This window comes from Micropterus salmoides, unplaced genomic scaffold (assembly GCF_014851395.1).
Source record: "Micropterus salmoides isolate LMB-PRFRI ecotype aquatic unplaced genomic scaffold, ASM1485139v1 Ms_hic_scaffold_3, whole genome shotgun sequence".
Lineage (NCBI taxonomy): Eukaryota > Metazoa > Chordata > Actinopteri > Centrarchiformes > Centrarchidae > Micropterus > Micropterus salmoides.
In genome coordinates this window covers 7,852,563-7,869,775 of record NW_024042261.1, presented here as the reverse complement: position 1 = coordinate 7,869,775, position 17,213 = coordinate 7,852,563, and the positions used below count along the sequence as shown (strand labels likewise).

At 41.3% G+C, this 17,213-nt stretch overlaps 1 protein-coding gene across 12 annotated transcripts in view; it reads left to right on the top strand.

The window, feature by feature from the left end:
- Positions 1–17,213, top strand: part of phldb1b (pleckstrin homology-like domain, family B, member 1b) — a 112,412-nt gene that overhangs the window by 24,230 nt on the left and 70,969 nt on the right. For 3 of the 12 annotated variants that reach the window (XM_038692772.1, XM_038692775.1, XM_038692777.1), the window contains exons 1-4: positions 4,745–4,956; positions 6,093–6,194; positions 9,625–9,748; positions 11,616–11,786. In XM_038692772.1, the coding sequence (XP_038548700.1) occupies positions 4,921–4,956; positions 6,093–6,194; positions 9,625–9,748; positions 11,616–11,786 (433 nt within the window). In that variant the 5' untranslated portion in view covers positions 4,745–4,920. Of the gene's footprint in view, positions 1–4,742; positions 4,957–6,092; positions 6,195–9,624; positions 9,749–11,615; positions 11,787–15,573; positions 16,030–17,213 lie in introns of those variants that run through there. The other 9 variants (XM_038692771.1, XM_038692774.1, XM_038692773.1 and 6 more) reach the window with 6 other exon arrangements.

The window sequence follows — 17,213 nt, the reverse complement described above, 5'->3', positions numbered from 1 at the left end:
TATCAGATTATAGAAACATAGAGACTACAGAGTGAATTTCCTTGTGTTACAGGATACAGAGTTCGGCGGTTTTGGAACAGAGCTTCTTAAGGGATAAAGACTTGACAGTTGTGTTGTGATGTTTCACTTATCTCTGTCTTTACAAGTGGTGTTGTATACTTTGCCATTATTTGCACACAGACCCTTTTCCGGTGGACCTCCATAAAACAGCCAGGTGTGTTTGCAAGGAAGTTTATGACCCCCCCCCCCCCCCCCCCCCATTCATTAATTTACATCCACACTGCTGTGTCTCCAGTAATACAGCATTTTTTCCGCTATGATCACAAAGCATCTCATTGACACAGCGTCTCGCCTCTGGCTGCATCTATTCTCAGGCCAAAACATTTGAACACACGACCCAACCTGCAAACATGTAAGAGGCTGGTCGGAGTGTTAGTTATATCACATGGAACTCAGATCTGTGCAGCTTTAGGGCATAACTTTGTTCCTTAACTTCAAACAGTGACCTGTGACCTTTCAGAGAGAAAGGATATTGGTTGCATTTTGAACCAATGTGCATTGTGACCATATGCTGTTGTTGAGTAAGTAAGTTCATTTTATTTACATAGCACTTTTCCAACAGTTGTCATAAAGTGAATTGTAGTTAGTTTTCTAATGTGTGAAGTGGGCCTACTCAATAGAAAATGACAGAATAAGAATAGAAGTGTCAGTGGCACCGTAGACGTGCAGTGACTTAAGTCAACAACCAGCATTATCTGAGCGGTATGCAAATATATACAACAAATAAGGCTAACACATTAGAAAAAGTGGATGCATACTCCCTTCACATGAAAATGAAATGACCCAACTAGTTCTCTGTTTCCACACTCCTGTTTATCTCCTCATTCTCAGAGATGGCCCCAAGGCTATTTAAGTGACCAGTTTATTTGTCCCAGGGGAATGAGTGCTGCTGGATGAGGGACTGGATAGAATGGCAGACTTCCTCTACACAGACCCACAGACACGCTTCACCCACCAGCACCTCCCTTTTCCTGTTCTTTTCCCTTTTTATTCTACATTAAAACCAAGCTTTTGTAAAGTACAGACTGTGTTTCATGAGGCTGTACTGTGTTTTCATTGCAAGCATACAGTAACTCTGACTGGTTGCCATGGATGTGGAATAGTTAACCACTTGTAAACTAACTTCACACAGCCTTTTAGCCTGACATACTTTATTTGCCCCATTAGCAGCAGAGACCAAGGTTGACGATGGCATTTGCTGGTTGGTCTGACCATCCAAGACTTTGGTCTAGAGCAATGTATCTATACAACCACTAGACTGGAAGGTCTCAAATGATTTTGGTGAATCCCCTGAGCTTTCAGCTACAGATGACAGAACAAAATATCTCCTTAATTCACACTTTGGCCCATATCTTAAGAACTAGATTAGATATGCTGTGGCTGTTCATGCTCCCCAGATGATGAATCTTTTTCATTTTTTGCACGCCTTAAGCTTTTCTCAAGATAAAAATCTCTACTTTGCATACACGATATTTCACTACTGTAATGTGCAAACATTCCATCTGATCTTTACTCCCACGGCTGGTAAGCTTCAAATGACTGAAAAATCTCAATATGTTGGTTCTATACACTTTGTATTGTGCAATAGGGGTGGGCATGGATAAAATCTTACATTAATCACAGTATATGTAATTTTGTGTTTCAGTATTGATACATAGTATGTTGTGATATCGTAACTAAAGATATTTTATTTACACCAGATATTAAAACATAATACAGTAGTGGATGAAAAAGGGTTGTGCTGGTAAAAATGTTCTTTTATTAGGACAGCTGACCAACATTGAGAAACTGTTTTCAATTCAGTTATTTGGTTTGTAGAAAAAAGTATGCAGCTGCATTTCATTTCACCTTTCCCCCCCTTTTTTAACTATATCATTCATCCCATCTGCATTTTTATTCGCCAGATAGTTGGCAGGCTGTCTAGTTTCTCTTGCTGCTTCTACATTTTTGCATTCCAACCAAATAGTGAGCCTCCCTCCCTCCCTTGCTTTCATAGACCCATCAAAACACAAAACAAAACAAAAAAAGATCCCCTCATGTGTGAGGAGAGAACCATGCCTGCCCTACAGAAAACAATGCCAGCCTTTCTGCCCTGGCATTAGAGAGAAAGAGAGAGAGACGCAGAGAGAGAGAGAGAGAGAGAGAGAGAGAGAGAGAGAGAGAGAGAGAGAGGGGGGGGGGGGGGGGAAATAAATAAAAAGAGGAAAAGAAAGAAAGAGAGACTGAGAGTTCTTTGTGAGAGTTTCTGGATCTGAGAGAAAGAAAAGCTCCCAGTGTCCTCCCTGACACAAATGGGCTTTGATGTGGTGGGAGGAGTCAGCCATGCAGGAGTTTTGTTCAGGTTAAGAAATTGAAATCAGTAGGTTAGCTACCTAGCCTACTTAAAGTCGCAGGGAAAGCATGTGAACCCTTAGGAATTGAAATTGGTCATAAAATGTGACCTGATCTTCAGCTAAGTCACAACAATAGACAAACACAGTCTGCTTAAACTAAAACCTAAATTATATGTTTTTCTGTTTTTATTAAACACATTGTAAACATTCACAGTGCAGAGTGGAAAAAGTATGTGAACCTCTAGGCCAATGACTTCTCCTAAAGCTAATTGGAGTCAGAAGTCAGCCAACCAGCCAGAAGTCCAATCAATGAGACGAGATTGGAGGTGTTGGTTGGAGCTGCCCTGCCCTATAAAAAAACATCAATTTTAATTTTGCTATTCCCATGAAGCATTGCCTGATGTGTACCGTGCCTCGCTAAAAGAGCTCTCAGAAGACCTAAGATTAAGAATTGTTGACTTGCATGAAGCTGGAAAAGGGTTACAGAAGTATCTCTGAAAGCGCTGATGTCCATCAGTCCACAGTAAGCAGACTGTATAAATGGAGAAAGTTCAGCACTGTTGCTACTCTCCCTAGGAGTGGCCGTCCTGCAAAGATGTCTGCACGAGCACCACCAGAATTCTGAATGAGGTTAAAAAGAATCCTAGTGTCAGCTGAAGACTCTCAGAAATCTCTGGAATATACTAACATCTCTGCTGACAAGTCTAGGATAGGTGAAACACTGAACGAGAATGGAGTTCATAGGAGAACATCTTGGTGGTGTCCAAAAAAACAACATTGCTGCACATTGGAAATTTTCAAAACAGCATGTGGATGTTCTATAGCACTACTGGCAAAATATTCTGTGGCCTGATGAAACCAAAGTTCAGTTGTTTGGAAGGAGCACACAACCCAATGTGTAGAGGAAAAAGGTTGCAGCACACCAACATCAAAACCTCATCCCATCTGTGAAGTATGGTGGAGGGGGCATCATGATTTGGGGCTGCTTCACTGCCACAGGGCCTGGAAATGTATTCCAGAGTTTATCAAGACATTTTGGAGAAGAATGTAAGGCCATCTGTCCGCCAGTTGTAGGTCAACAGGAGATGGGTGATGAAACAGGACGACCCAAAGCACAGAAGTAAATCAACAACAGAATGGCTTCAGCAGAAGAAAGTACACCTTCAAGAGTGGCCTTCTGACCTCAACCCGATTGAGATGCTGTGGCACGACCTCAAGAGACTGATTCACCCCAGACATCCCAAGAATTTTGCTGAACTGAAACAGTTTTGTAAAGAGGAATGGTCCAAAATTCCTCCTGACCATTGTTCAAGTCTGATCTGCAACTACAGGAAACATTTGGTTGAGGATGTTGCTGCCAAAGGAGGGTCAACCAGTTATTATATCCAAGGGTTCACATTCGCTAAACCAAATAATGTAACTGTGCACACCTCACATTTGGCAAGAGTTTGGGCAGAAAGCAAAACTTCAGTCCACCCACATTTTATACCAGCTTACACGCGTTTAAATTTTAGTAAGAAATAACAAATGACAAAATCTAAAGTAGAGTCCACAATGGTCTTACTTGACTTTGATGCTTGGTGGCTCAGTTTAATTGCTTAGCGCCAGAATGTCCTGGAGAACAAAAGCATACAACAAACCTGACACCATCTTTGAGACAGACGATTGGTAGTTCAACTTCAGTTGTAGTCTTGAAGCTGCTCCTCAGTCATCTGAAACACAGAGCACATGCAGTCACTAATACATGTTTGAAAAAATCAGTTTCAAGGAAGCAAATTACTCAAAATGTTCTGTAACTGCTAAAATGACATGAGGACATCTGGAAGTGAAATGTTTAAGCTGCAGTAAAAGTATGATAACGCAGTTTTCCTGTTCTGATGGGAAACTTGTGTCCACATAATGTACTGCTATATGAAATTGCATTACAGAAGATATTAGGCAGAGATTTTCATCTTTTCAGCTATTCTTGTCTTTCTAATATAAATAAACAAGTTAAAAACAAACTACAGGTGTTATCCCGACATACTATATTCAGTAGACTCGCCATGATTTATTTATAGTGGCTTGTTCAGTCGTAGCTCCTCCATCCATCATGCTCACTTTTTATTTGGTCACCTTTATTTTTATTAAATCACTTCAGTCATCACTCTCTTCTCTCATCTTGCTCCCTTCTCTTTTCTTCTCCTTCTCTCTTTTGATCACCTAGCACACACACACACACACACACACACACACACACACACATCTCTCTGTTATGTTCGTCTTTGGTGCTGCCAGATAGGAATGTAGGTCTTAGTTTAGTGGAGCAAGCAGCAACAGGTCCACCTCCTGAGTGGAAATTTGTGGAGGATTCTGCACCGGTAGCTTTAGACAAAGGACTGGGATCAAGACAAAGAGACAATCTGTGTTTCAAAGAAGCGGCGGAAAGTGAAGTTGAATTCACATTTTGGCAGTCTTGGATGTGTCCTGTGCTAACTTAAGTTCACACTGATAGAACTGAGTCAGTAGCCAGGAGCGGCTCTTTGCCATGGAGGCTATGCATTTGCTGGACAACTGGAGAGAGGTAATTATTATATTTAGAGACAACAAAAGACAGGTCCACACTAAAAAGTTGGTTAAGTTTCCCGTGAGAAACGTTGCATGCAACCTGAGTGGAAGAACAGTTTGTAGGCTCTAGAGTCTTGCCTCTTCTGGCTCAGGAAAGAGTTTCTTATTGCACTAAAGCATTTTCACATTTTCTCAACATTTATTTTTATTTTCTGGCTGTTTTGTGATTTACTGTTTGAGGCTTCCCTGAGGCTGACTCCGCTGAATATCATTTCACGGGTCTGTCAGAAGAGCAAATATGATGATATCGCAGCAGTGTTTTGTTATCCTGAGGGCAGAGTACATCAGAACCGTATTTTCCATCCCTGCTGCACAACATTTTAGGCATGCAAATGACTCCGGGTACACTCTGATTCTCTGTGATTGCTATAATTGTGTTGTTTCTAACCTTTCTGTGTGGTTTTCTGTGCTTCCTCACAACCACAGGCTTATCACATCACAAAATGACTGCACAAGTCTTTTCTCACATTTACATTCACCCATATACAAAACCTGGCCGATTAACACGTGTACCAATATAGACTGGAATATATTTATAGCTGTTTGTTCAGTGCTGACTTGATGGAAATACCCCAAAATGACTGAGTAAGAAGGAATGTTGTTGTTGGTCTTGGGCACAGTGTGTGTGTGTGTGTGTGTGTGAGAGAGAGAGAGAGAGAGAGAGTGTGTGTGTGTTTTCATAGACACTGAGAGACAAGAGAGCAGCCAAGGTGGCTGGTTTCCAGTGAATGTGTCAACTCCCGAGAGATTTAAATGTGTGTGTGTGTGTGTGTGTGTGTGTGTGTGTGTGTGTTTTGCTTCCTTAGTGTGTGTTGCTTAATGTTGTCTACCATCTGTTCTGCCCGTTCACTGATAGTGTGAATCACACCTTGACACATTAGTGTCAGTGTGGGGAGGGGGAATCCAGCTAAATAAGGTCCAATTTTCTCAAATGATGCTGGGAAACGTTTACACTTTATTCTGATGTATCCATATCAGAAGGTGACCATGAGAATACAAACTACGCAAAACAGTTTGATACAGAAAGTCACCCATGACGACTTTTTTGACTAATATTATAGCTAATATTGATGTTCTCATTTCCTCCCACAGGATCTTCATGTGTCACAGGGAGCCGTGGACAGCTCAGTGGACATGGACCGCCTGAACAGGAACATGCCTGAGTGTGGACGGAAAACCCATCAAGTGTTGCAGGTAAGTTTTGGGGAGTCGGGGGAAGGGAGAGGAGATGGAAAAGGAAGAAAAGGAACGAGTCAGAAAGAGTCTGATTGTTCTCAACTTGGCACCCATCACAGAAAAACACAGCCATGTGTTATCAGTGTGAATGTTTTGTTGCATGTTTCCAATGCGTACCCATTCACAAACACAGTAGGCGCTCTCTTCTTCTAATAACTGTCTCCATTGATGGTAAATGTCACCACATTGGCTGCTCTGGTAGATTTGTAGCACTAAACCTTTCCATGGATCATAGGTCAGGTCAGGCGGTGCAGCTGGGACACGTCCTGACAGCATATGTCAGTGTGTAAAGCAGGAATCTCCAGCCAGAGTCAGTAATTAGACAGGCCCGGAGATTGGATGTCTGTGTTTCCCACCTGCTGGGTCTGACAATCCTATCAGACATGAAGGGGTGTGTTTGTGTGTGTGTGTGTGTGTGTGTGTGTGCTGTTTTTTCCTGTGCTGGTATGGGAGTTAGAGGGAGCAAGAAATGGAAGATAAAACATGAGATTTAACTTTAATGACTCCTGCGGGGAAACTGGGACGATGCTGTATAATGCTGTAAATAAGAATATAGCAAATTAGAGGTATTTAAACGTAATTTCACCAAATTTTCATTAATTTCTGTGTGATTGAAAAGTAAACTAAAGAAATGTTAATTGCGACGAAAATGATGTCTCGGTGGTAACCGCTGACAATCAAAGGAAGGAAAGACTTGATGGAAAAACATTGTGGCATTTATGCATGAAAACTGACCTCTTGAGATGACTCCAACACGTGTCTCAGTAAACTAAGTGATCATTATTTATATCATTAATAAGTTTAACCACTGGTTTTGTATTTATTTTTTAAATATGTTTGTATGCAGCACAATAGTGTGTGTGCAAGTGCAATATATGGTACATTTTGGCATTTGTAGGTGAAAGAGCACAATCGTAGGTGATGGTGTATGACGTAGGTGTGGCTTTTGTCCAGCAATGAGGTCAAGATGGTTTATATTTTTGCCTCTATTTTTTTATTTTTTTTACTATATCTCCCATTTTTTGTTTTCCACTTAAGAGCTCACTTTGTGGCAAATGTTGAGTAATGTTACCAAAACTGATTATGTTTTTCAAATCTGTCTTAAATAAGAAATGAGCAAAATAAAAGAAAATACATGATGTGCAGCCAAATGCTGAAGCCAGAAACAACACAACATGCACAATATAAATGAGAACACTATAGTTTATATACATAGTGTACAAAAAGTCAGTGAGTACAAACTTCTTTGGTAAAAAAAATCACCTAGTCAAATACAATATGTAGACATAAAGTCTTTAGCACGCATGCAAATTCAGAACTGTGCATTCCATTCTCCTATGCACTGTTTATGTACAGACAGACAGAGGAGCAGGCTGTTGCTGTGTGCACCACATGGGAGCAGCAGCACACAGCATATGAGGCAGTATGAGTCCTGTAGTGTTGCCCCACTGGCACCTCCCCTCTCATCCCATCACTCCCAGTGAGCCTCCCAGTGTATCCCAGCCAGTCTCTGCAATCCTCTTAGGCTTGACCCCACTCCACTGACAGCACCACCACAATCAGATAATCCTATTAGGACACACACGGCTAGCTAACCAGGCGAAAGGCTGACTCAATGATCGCGTTCAGGTTGTAAATAAGAAATGTAAGGGCTCAAAAGTGGGACAAAAAGACTCAGTCACAGCAGGTTTTAAAATGCAAATACATGCCAGTGAGTGACTCCACACACCCATCAGAGTTAATTTAACACTTCACCTGGCACTAGTGAGAAAACAGTTTTTTAGTCAGTGCTGCCACTGTCATCATTTGCTGTGATGTGACACTAATTTGCTAAGTAGTGAATGCTAAATGATCAAGCCACACCTCACTGCTGCTGACAGTGAATTTCCAGCGATGCAGAATTATAAATGTGGGGTTGTGACTTTACATGGGATCACTTGATAAACAGACAGGGACCTGTGAGACTGTTACATTTAAATATTTTGAAGTATTTCGAATAAACCAAGCAGGGTGGACACTCAGACACACTTTTTTTTTATTTTTTATTTTGGGACCGAAAAATTGCATTGTGGCTAAATTTAAATAATCGGCTTTCATGTAAATGTATGTTGCCATAACATACATGTGAAAGATCTATATGCTACCCCTCTGTCAGCTGTCCTGGTGTAAATTTATCTTTGATAGTCCAAGATGTTTTTTTTCCTTTTCTTCCTTTGGAATAATGGATGTTGCTCAACAGGAGAAGTAATTTGTTTACATCAAACCCTGGGAGGGACAACGACAGAGACGAAGAGAAAAACCCAACAAAACACATTCTGCTGCATCCCAGCCAGAACTCCCCTCTACACCGACTCATTTAACAATAAGAGGACGACTAAAAAGCAGATTTGTCTTTATGTGCAGGCATCGCTGTGCTGAAAATGGCTCATCAGAAGTTCGCCCGTTGAACACACTCCAGGAGCTTCGTGTTTCTTAATTGCAGAGTGTTGTTGCTATGGCGACATCCCTTCCCCCTTGCTGAACCCAGAGCACATGGCGGTGCTTTAGGCAGAGCTGCAAGGGGTTGGGAGTGGTTGGGGGGGCGACATAAATGCAGACAAACACACACACACACACACACTTCGCTCAGTGTGTAGAGGAATATGTAAACAGCCAGAGCAGCCAGCTATGGAAATGACCTCCCACAGTGAAGACATTCAGACTCCTCTTCTCATCCTCAGAGTGGACGACGCGCCTCTCTCTGTAACTCTGATGCTTTAGTGAAGCAGTTCAGCTCCACAGAAATCTCTGTAGCTCCTCTGTAATACGACATCTCCACATTTTTGGTGTCATGCACAGCCTATTAGTTCAGCTAATGGGCAGGAATGATTACTGATGAGGCATCAGTCAGTGTGCCATTTATAGGCCAGACATATTTGTGCAAGTGGAGATGGAGGATGTGACCTCTTTAGGTGTAGATTACATACAGTGTGTTGCGATGTCTGCAAAGTTGTGATTGACATTTTCTTTGCGGAGCCTTTCAATGACGGTGTCTAAGGTCAATAATTGATACTGTGGCTCATTTACAGCGCTTGTAGCTATGAATGTAGCTATGAACAAGTTACTGTATATATGAGTTTTTCAAATAGTTATTTGGCACAGAATGTCAGTGTAATCAAAACATGTAATGCAATTTGCTGCGTGTATTTATAGTAAAAATCCCCTTCTGTGATTCTTAGTACCACATATTCCACATTTCTTTTTATTTTTCTGGCAAAAGAAAGAAAAAGGCCTATAATCCGTCAATCTGAAGCATACACTAACCCAAAAAAGGCTAATTTCTCTAGTCTTAAAACCTTTGGATAAATGGAATTGAGAATTTGTTTGTGACCTTTGACCTCCTTTTCAGGGCACCCCGCTGGACCTTATTGAGACCGGAAAGGGGCTGAAGTTCCAGGCAGAGCGCCCACATCTGGTCAGCCTGGGCAGTGGACGACTGAGTACAGCCATCACCCTGCTGCCCCTGCCTGAGGGTGAGACATCTGCAGTAACAACATCACACCAGTTAGCTTCAGGGAATCACGTAGCTACAACAACAGATGTTACAAAATACACTTTATTATGTTATTTTTGTCTAGGGGTAAGTAAAAAGAAAGAGATTGAAGGGGAAACATATCAAAAACAGGGCCCATAAATATGTGTTTTTACATGTAAGAATATACATATTTAAGAATATCAAAATAAATATCAGGGCGGAACGGTGGTACAGTAGTTAGCACTGTCGCCTCACAGCAAGAAGGTCGAGTGGTTGACGATGGATGGATGGATGAAATAAATATCATTATCGCATTATTCCTGCTAATATCGCAACATAACATTTTGTCAATATCGTATTTTTGTCTGGGAAAAAAGCTTTTTGAAAACAATATTATATTTTGGATCACTCTTGCTTCATTCAGTTAAAAAAAAAAATGTTTGCTGTGCAGTCACACACGTAATAAGTTATGACATCACTGATGAAATTGCTGTCACTTTGTTGTTTCCAGACTTTTTTATTGGCTTGTAATGTGGGGTGTGCTTTGTTGTATTTATTTTAAATGCTTTTATCACATTTCTTTACAAGGGGCCACAATGACAGACACTTAAATCTCTGGTACCTGACCCTGTTATCACTTCTATATCTATCTTTCGTCAATGTCTGTCTCTTTGTCTTCTGAACTGCAGGCAGGCTTCATTATGTGTTACTCTGACTGCTGACCTCTTGGCCTTGGGTCTGCCTGTCTGCCTGTCTGTACCTGTGTGTCTGGCCTTTCTGTCTCTGTCATTGCCTCTGCAGGCTGGTATTGCAGGGACATTCCTTTCTTAGAGGTGGTGTCCAGGCAAGGAAAGTGTGTGTGACCCTGTGTGTGTGTGTGTGTGTGTGTGTGTGTGTGTGGGTGGGGGGGTTGTTTAAACATATTTGTGTGGTCCAGAAACCTGGATTCCACTATACTTGAGGGGTCGACTGCTTTTTGATTGTGTATTTTTTTTTGTTGTAAGACTCTCATTGTTCTCTTACTGCTGGCCACAGTCCAGATGAGAGAATATCAAAGCTGATAAAAATGTTGATAAAAATATGAGTAATAGGTATAATGAGCAGCAGCGAATGGTGCAACAAGTGCTTTGCAGACTTTTTTTTGCCATGGCTTTTGCCTCTCAGGTTGCATACAGGCCTTCTGCATCTACCGTTTTTCAAACCAACTTTAGATGCACCCATGCCTGTGTGACAAAGGCCTTGATGACTGCTGGGACTTTGAAATATGACAGCTGCAGTAGCTTGGAAAATAGGGCTTTGGGGTAGAGATACACATCTATTCCTGTAAAAGGTACAAAATGGGTGCTTGGCTTATGTGAATAGTTTAACCCCCTCCTCCTAAGCCAGTCTCTACAGCAGTAACAAATACATGTTTCAAACACAACAAATAAACAAACACAACCACAGTACAAAATTTAAATTGAATTTACAGGTTATTATTAACAATGGGGATAACAGCCGGGATGAATTGAAGGCCTTTGAACTTTGTTCCAATAAGCTAACAAAGGAGGAAACTTCCTGCAACTTTAACAGCTAGCTATGTAAGCTGAAATTATTATTGTTATGAAGAAACCTCTCAGCTGACAGTCATAGCTATCTAAATGAAAAGCTAATACACATAATACTGAACATCGGGTCAGGAATCATAATCTTTCTGTAAACAATTCATGCACTACTACGTTAAATCTTAAAATCAATTTTAAAAGATCCCCATAACCACCAGTAACATACTGATCATCTCCTCAATAATTACTGTACGTTATCAACCCAATTACATATTACTGCACCACATCAGATGTTATTCTGACTCTTCTTCCTCCCCTTAGGCCGGACCACACTGGGTCATGGTTCCATGGACATCAACATCCAGGGGCCCGGGGTGGCAGCTCAGCACTGCTACATAGAGAACAGGTCGGGGGTCATCACGCTGCACCCCTGTGGAAACCTCTGTGCTGTTGACGGTCTCCAGGTCACACAACCCATGCGCCTGTCACAAGGTGGGAATCCGCTGAAACATCCAACCCATAACACACTCTGCTGTCATTTAGTTGATTTTAATAATATTGCTTCTACTTCAGATGGATTTCCACTTTCTCCACAGTAGAACAAATATTACCAGATCTAAAATTGATCTGTGGTTTTTGTTTAACTCAGCTGTAAGTTCACCTGCCTGCTGGTGTGTATTATCTCAGTTACTGTAAGAGATCAATCCATTAGCTCTCTGCCTAGTCAGAGAAAAAGCAGCGCCCGCAGGTCTATTGAATAAAATGCACAGTATGTGCTTTTAAATTGCCTTCGATTGAGGAACAGCCGAGTTTCCTGTGTTAATGAGTTACCAGAGTGAGTTTTGACGTGCTCAGGCATGCAGATATTGAGCAAACCAGAGAGAGAGAGAGGAATTGATTTTGGATCTTAGCTCGGACTCTGTGGAGAACTGTACTAAAATGATCCCCAGGGATTGACAGTTTCAAGATAAAGGACTGTTTGCACAGCCTCCTGGGGAAGCAGGGAAGCTATGGCAAAAGCTAACTGTACCCCCCGTCAGACTCATCTGTCTAACCAACAACAACCCTTAAAGTAGAAATTCACAAGACGATGTAACTGAATGGATCTCACTGATTCAGTAAAGAGAAATGTGCTGCACACAAAGAAGTCAAGACATTTTGCAACAAGGATAGAACCTGTTCAAAGCTTAAGATATGTCTAAGCTGAAGGACAAAAGTGAGGCTGCATGCGGTACCTTCACACTTTCACAAGCTACAGGAAATAATAGTTTGTGCTCTCATTCTTAACATTATACTCACTGATCTGGGGACAGGGCCAATTTAACAATAGAGTCCAATAGAGCAAGTAGTCCAAGCAATTAAATGATAAGACATAGGTTTAAGCAAATCCCCAGTTTAACCCAGACCACATTATTTAGAAGCAAAAAGGTGAACACACCAGACAATGAAATCATCAACAGCACTATAAACGCTACTGGAAGTATAGCATGCCAAATCTGAACCAGTATAGTATCTCTCATGTCTACACTGAAACAGGGTTTGCTTGCTGTCATTCCTCCTGCTCATACTGGACATGAAGAGATCCCTTCCTAATGTGATTACAATGTAAGTGATGGGGGACAACCTCCACAGCTTATCTTCAGCAGTCTGAATGATCTACATCAAGTGGCTATCGTCCACAGTTTCTTTCTGTTACTAAACTAACAGACAGGTGTATTTTTGCATCACAGTCCGGCCCGCTGCTGCTTCAACAAATCAGAGAGGAAGTAAAACTGTAAACCAAACAAACTGTCTCAATTTAGTCATGGAAATTCATAGACGTTTACGTCGTGTTATGAGAATGAGTTAAAGGGACACTACTCATCATTACTCACAGTGCTCGCAGGATGTGAACTTCCCTCTCTGCTGCTGTGTAATCACACACTGCAGTGTTATTTCTCATTCTCAAATGGATGACAAAGACATTTTACATGGAAGTTATTCCTTTCTAAATGCTTTCTGCATACAGTATCCTGTCTTCTGCATGCCTTTGTGATGTAGAAGAAGAAGTGTGTTGCCTGTCAGAGTGTCCCTCTGTCTTTTGGTATTTCAACCTGGACTCTGGTTGGGTAACCTGAGCAGGGACACAGGGCTATTTATACTGCCCCTCTACCCCCGACACTGTTCCAGAGGGAGTTTCAGGTTGAAGAATGAGTGTGAGGGTAAACCGGAGTTCACTGTCAGGGTCCTGGGAGAGTTGAAATGAACAGTGTAAAGAGCTGAAGTATGAAAAGAAACTGTTTTGGTTGTTTACAAGGCGGCATCGCCTCCTGTAGTGCTCACGCAGGCTGATACAGATCTAATTTTACAGCAGGAAGTGGATCAGACATTATTGGTTACACAACATTTTCTATACCACTCCCATGATTTATGTCTATTGCATGAGTAATACATTGTAGTACACTTAAAGGTTCCCTACAAGACAAGTGAAGTATTGTAGGTCCAGATGATGCTTCATAGTAAGCTATTATTAAAACGCTGATGTGTCACACGTAATCCAATGCTGTCCACAGTCTGTATTTTCATTTGAGTGATGGCCTCGACTTATCAGTGTTACAATTTCTAGAAAACTGAGCAGCAACAAGTCAATATTGTTACAAAATGAAAATGCGCTCAACAAGCTTTTAGCTGTAATCCTCCTGGATTTACAACATAAATCATAAGAGCCAGTGGAGGAAAATCCCGACAATGAAAGGGCATGTAAAAACTAAGCCAGTTTGTTCAAAGCGAGATGAGCTGATGTTTTAAAGGGATAAAGGTTAGTCGGCTTGATTCAGAAGGACTACAAGGGGAGACAAAAATCTCAACAGAGAAAGACATTAAGACAAAAGAATTTCTGGCTAAACACCTAAACCCATTTACACTGTGAGTAGAGTAATAACTGATGACATAATTTCTGGGTTCTCTTAGGTATTAGACATACGAAAAAAAATATCTTGCACACGTACAGAGTTGGTATGAGCAACAGAAAATTTTGAAATGTTTAAAGGTGCATTCTACGGAAGCCCTAAGTGGTCAATGGTTAAAACATTTTTTTACTCTGACTTCCTGTGATAACGGGATAATTATCTCGTGAACTCAAAATAACAAAACAGTCGTTTATCCCAGGGGTCAGTGTGGTTTTCAGTGTCTCTGGTTACCTCAGTTGGTAGAGCATAGGATTCATAGTTAAGGTTGCATGTTTGCAAGTTTTTTCTTATTAATCTTAATCACACAATCCTTAGATTGAAAGTCCTGTGTTCTACCAACTGAGCTAACCAGTAACACTGAATTATACTGTTATCACAAGAAAACAACATTCGTTATCTTAAGATCACAAGATAATTATCCTGTTTTCACAGAAAATGGAGTAAAGAAATTTCTGAATGGATGGCCGCTTAGGGCTTCCATAGATTTCCACAGTAAACAGTAAAATGCTGCTCCATGATAATAATCACAACATATTATATACATATTAGACCATTCACAGGTCATGTTTCTCAGTACTTTACTTTTTTTTTATACTTGTAATGGAGTTTTTGTAACAATAAGAGTGAGGCTATTTGTACTGCTGATTTTACTAAAGTAAAGAATGTGAATACTTCCTCCACTATTGACCTTATGTGGCCAGATCCCAGTCTTTTTCTTTACAGTTTGTTGTTTCAGATGGGACACACTGGCTCTGTATAAAGTCAGTGGGGCAGACAAATAAGCATGTGATAACCAAGCAAATAACCGAGGACACACACACTATCATAATATTTATTGCAGTGGTTAATGTGCTTTGAGAACACTTGAATACTCCCTTTAATGCGTATATTGTTGTGATAATGTTTAAAGCACACCTTTGTTCCTTTCATATTATATAGTAATAAAAGATATGAGAGAGAGTGTGTGAGAGCCACACCTTGGTATGCTTTCTCACCATCAGCTTTCTTGACATGACAGGTTAAATCCCAGTGGGTGTTGCCAACAGAGTTTAGACTCAATTCAGGCCACAGTTTGACATTAACATAATCAATAAATGTTACTGATCAGTTTAATTCCTCTACTGTGGATTAATTAAGATGTGTGTGTGTGTTGGTTCACTCCCGTGGGCTCTCTTAGAGACCCCCCTCTTCCCCTTTATGTCTCTCTCTCTTTCGCTCTCTCTCTCTCTCTCATTACACAGCTCTGACTCAGGATCTCCACCTTCTTTTCTTCCTCCCGCTCCTCCTCCTCCTCCTCCTCCTCCTCTCTGGCGTCTCTCTCCCATTCCCTCTCGCCCCCTGACAGCCCTGGCTCTCTGTGCGGGCTGAGCGATGACTGTGAGCCAGCTGTTTCTCTCAGGGGTCCCGGCAGACAGTATGAGATAGCGTCGTTGCTCCGTGAAGCGCTCGGAAGGAGACAATGGACAAAGATTACAGTGATTGTGAACTCCCGCACTGGTTTGAATGAACTGGGATATACCAACGCACCAGTGGATGAACCCGTGTGTTAACAAGTGGGCAAGCAGACAGCTCCCTTTGTGGACATTCAAATATCTGCAGAATATATTAGGCTATCTATGGGGTTTTAGGATTATCATAACAAAAGCGCGTCGGGACAAAACCCCATAAACGCTCCTGTTGTTCCACAATAATTCGCAGAAACGGAGAAAAACACGTGGTTTTATTTAAAGGAGCAGAGGCGATGAAAACAACGGAGGGAGCGAGGAGTTTCATTCACTGGAGTTAAAGTAAGTGGGTTTGTCTTTACTGTATACTAGTTACAGGGTTTTAAACTCTGTGGTTGTTGTGCTGTTTGCTTTCAGCACTTGCTGGGCTTGTAATTTGTGGTAGCCCGGTGGATGGTGTGATTAACGTTACTGTGAGGAGACAAGTAGCTTTACAGAGTAACGTTAACTTAAAGTGATTCTTGTTGGCTAGTTTATGTGACTACAGCTAGCATATTGTGAGCACGAGTTGCTAATGTGGACAGCATTGCTTTCAGTTGTTCTGTTTGGGTTATTTTTACCCAAAACACACACTTTCGCCAAACTCCGCTGAAATATCTGACAAATGTAACAATGCACTTTCATATTGTTGAACTACAAGTAACATTAACAGAGCAATACCTACGCCTTTCCATTAATTAATAGGGAACTTTTTTTTAAATTTGGCATCTTATACCAAACGTTACTTATTCCAGTTTGTATTATTTTCTTTCCTGTAATTCACAATTTGCTCGTCCACTGAAGTTGAAGCCGGTGGGTTAATGCTAGCTGTGTTAGCTTTTGTTTATTACAAAAGTTCTGATTTTATTTACATAAAACACCTTCTTATATTACATTTTATGCCGAAATATTTCAAGTACCCTTCTGGCCTCATACAGTTGTTAAAGTCACACTTTAACATGAGCCTTTTCCCCCCGAAATGCAAGGAAATTCAAAACTGCCAAATCTTTGAACGGAGTTTGGCCTGTCACTCCACACATGCAACATGAACACCTGCTCCAACGTTGCTGTCTCCAGCCACCCAGTTCCCCCTGCCTCCATGTGAGTTCTGTTTATAGACTACAAACATATACAAGTCTGCCAGATCTGCAGACAACCCCCATCCAGCCTGGCATGACCAGACCTCACTGTATCTGTCTACTGTTACACTGCTATTCCTGGTTGCCAATGTGACCTAACCAGGGCTGCTATCTGGAATAGAATAGAGCTTTTCTTTCATGCATTCTGCTTATTCAGAGGCCTCTGGGTCCATGACTTCTGATCATGTTAGACAGTTCCAACCCAGGACCTTCTCGCTGAGCCATTGTGCTGCTCTACAAGTGTGGTCATCCTCTCTCCACTGTTGTGCCTCCTCAACATCTGTCATTTCTGACACATTGTGTTGACCCCGTTGTAAAGAAAGGATGTGAGGAGTCAGAGAGAAGCCC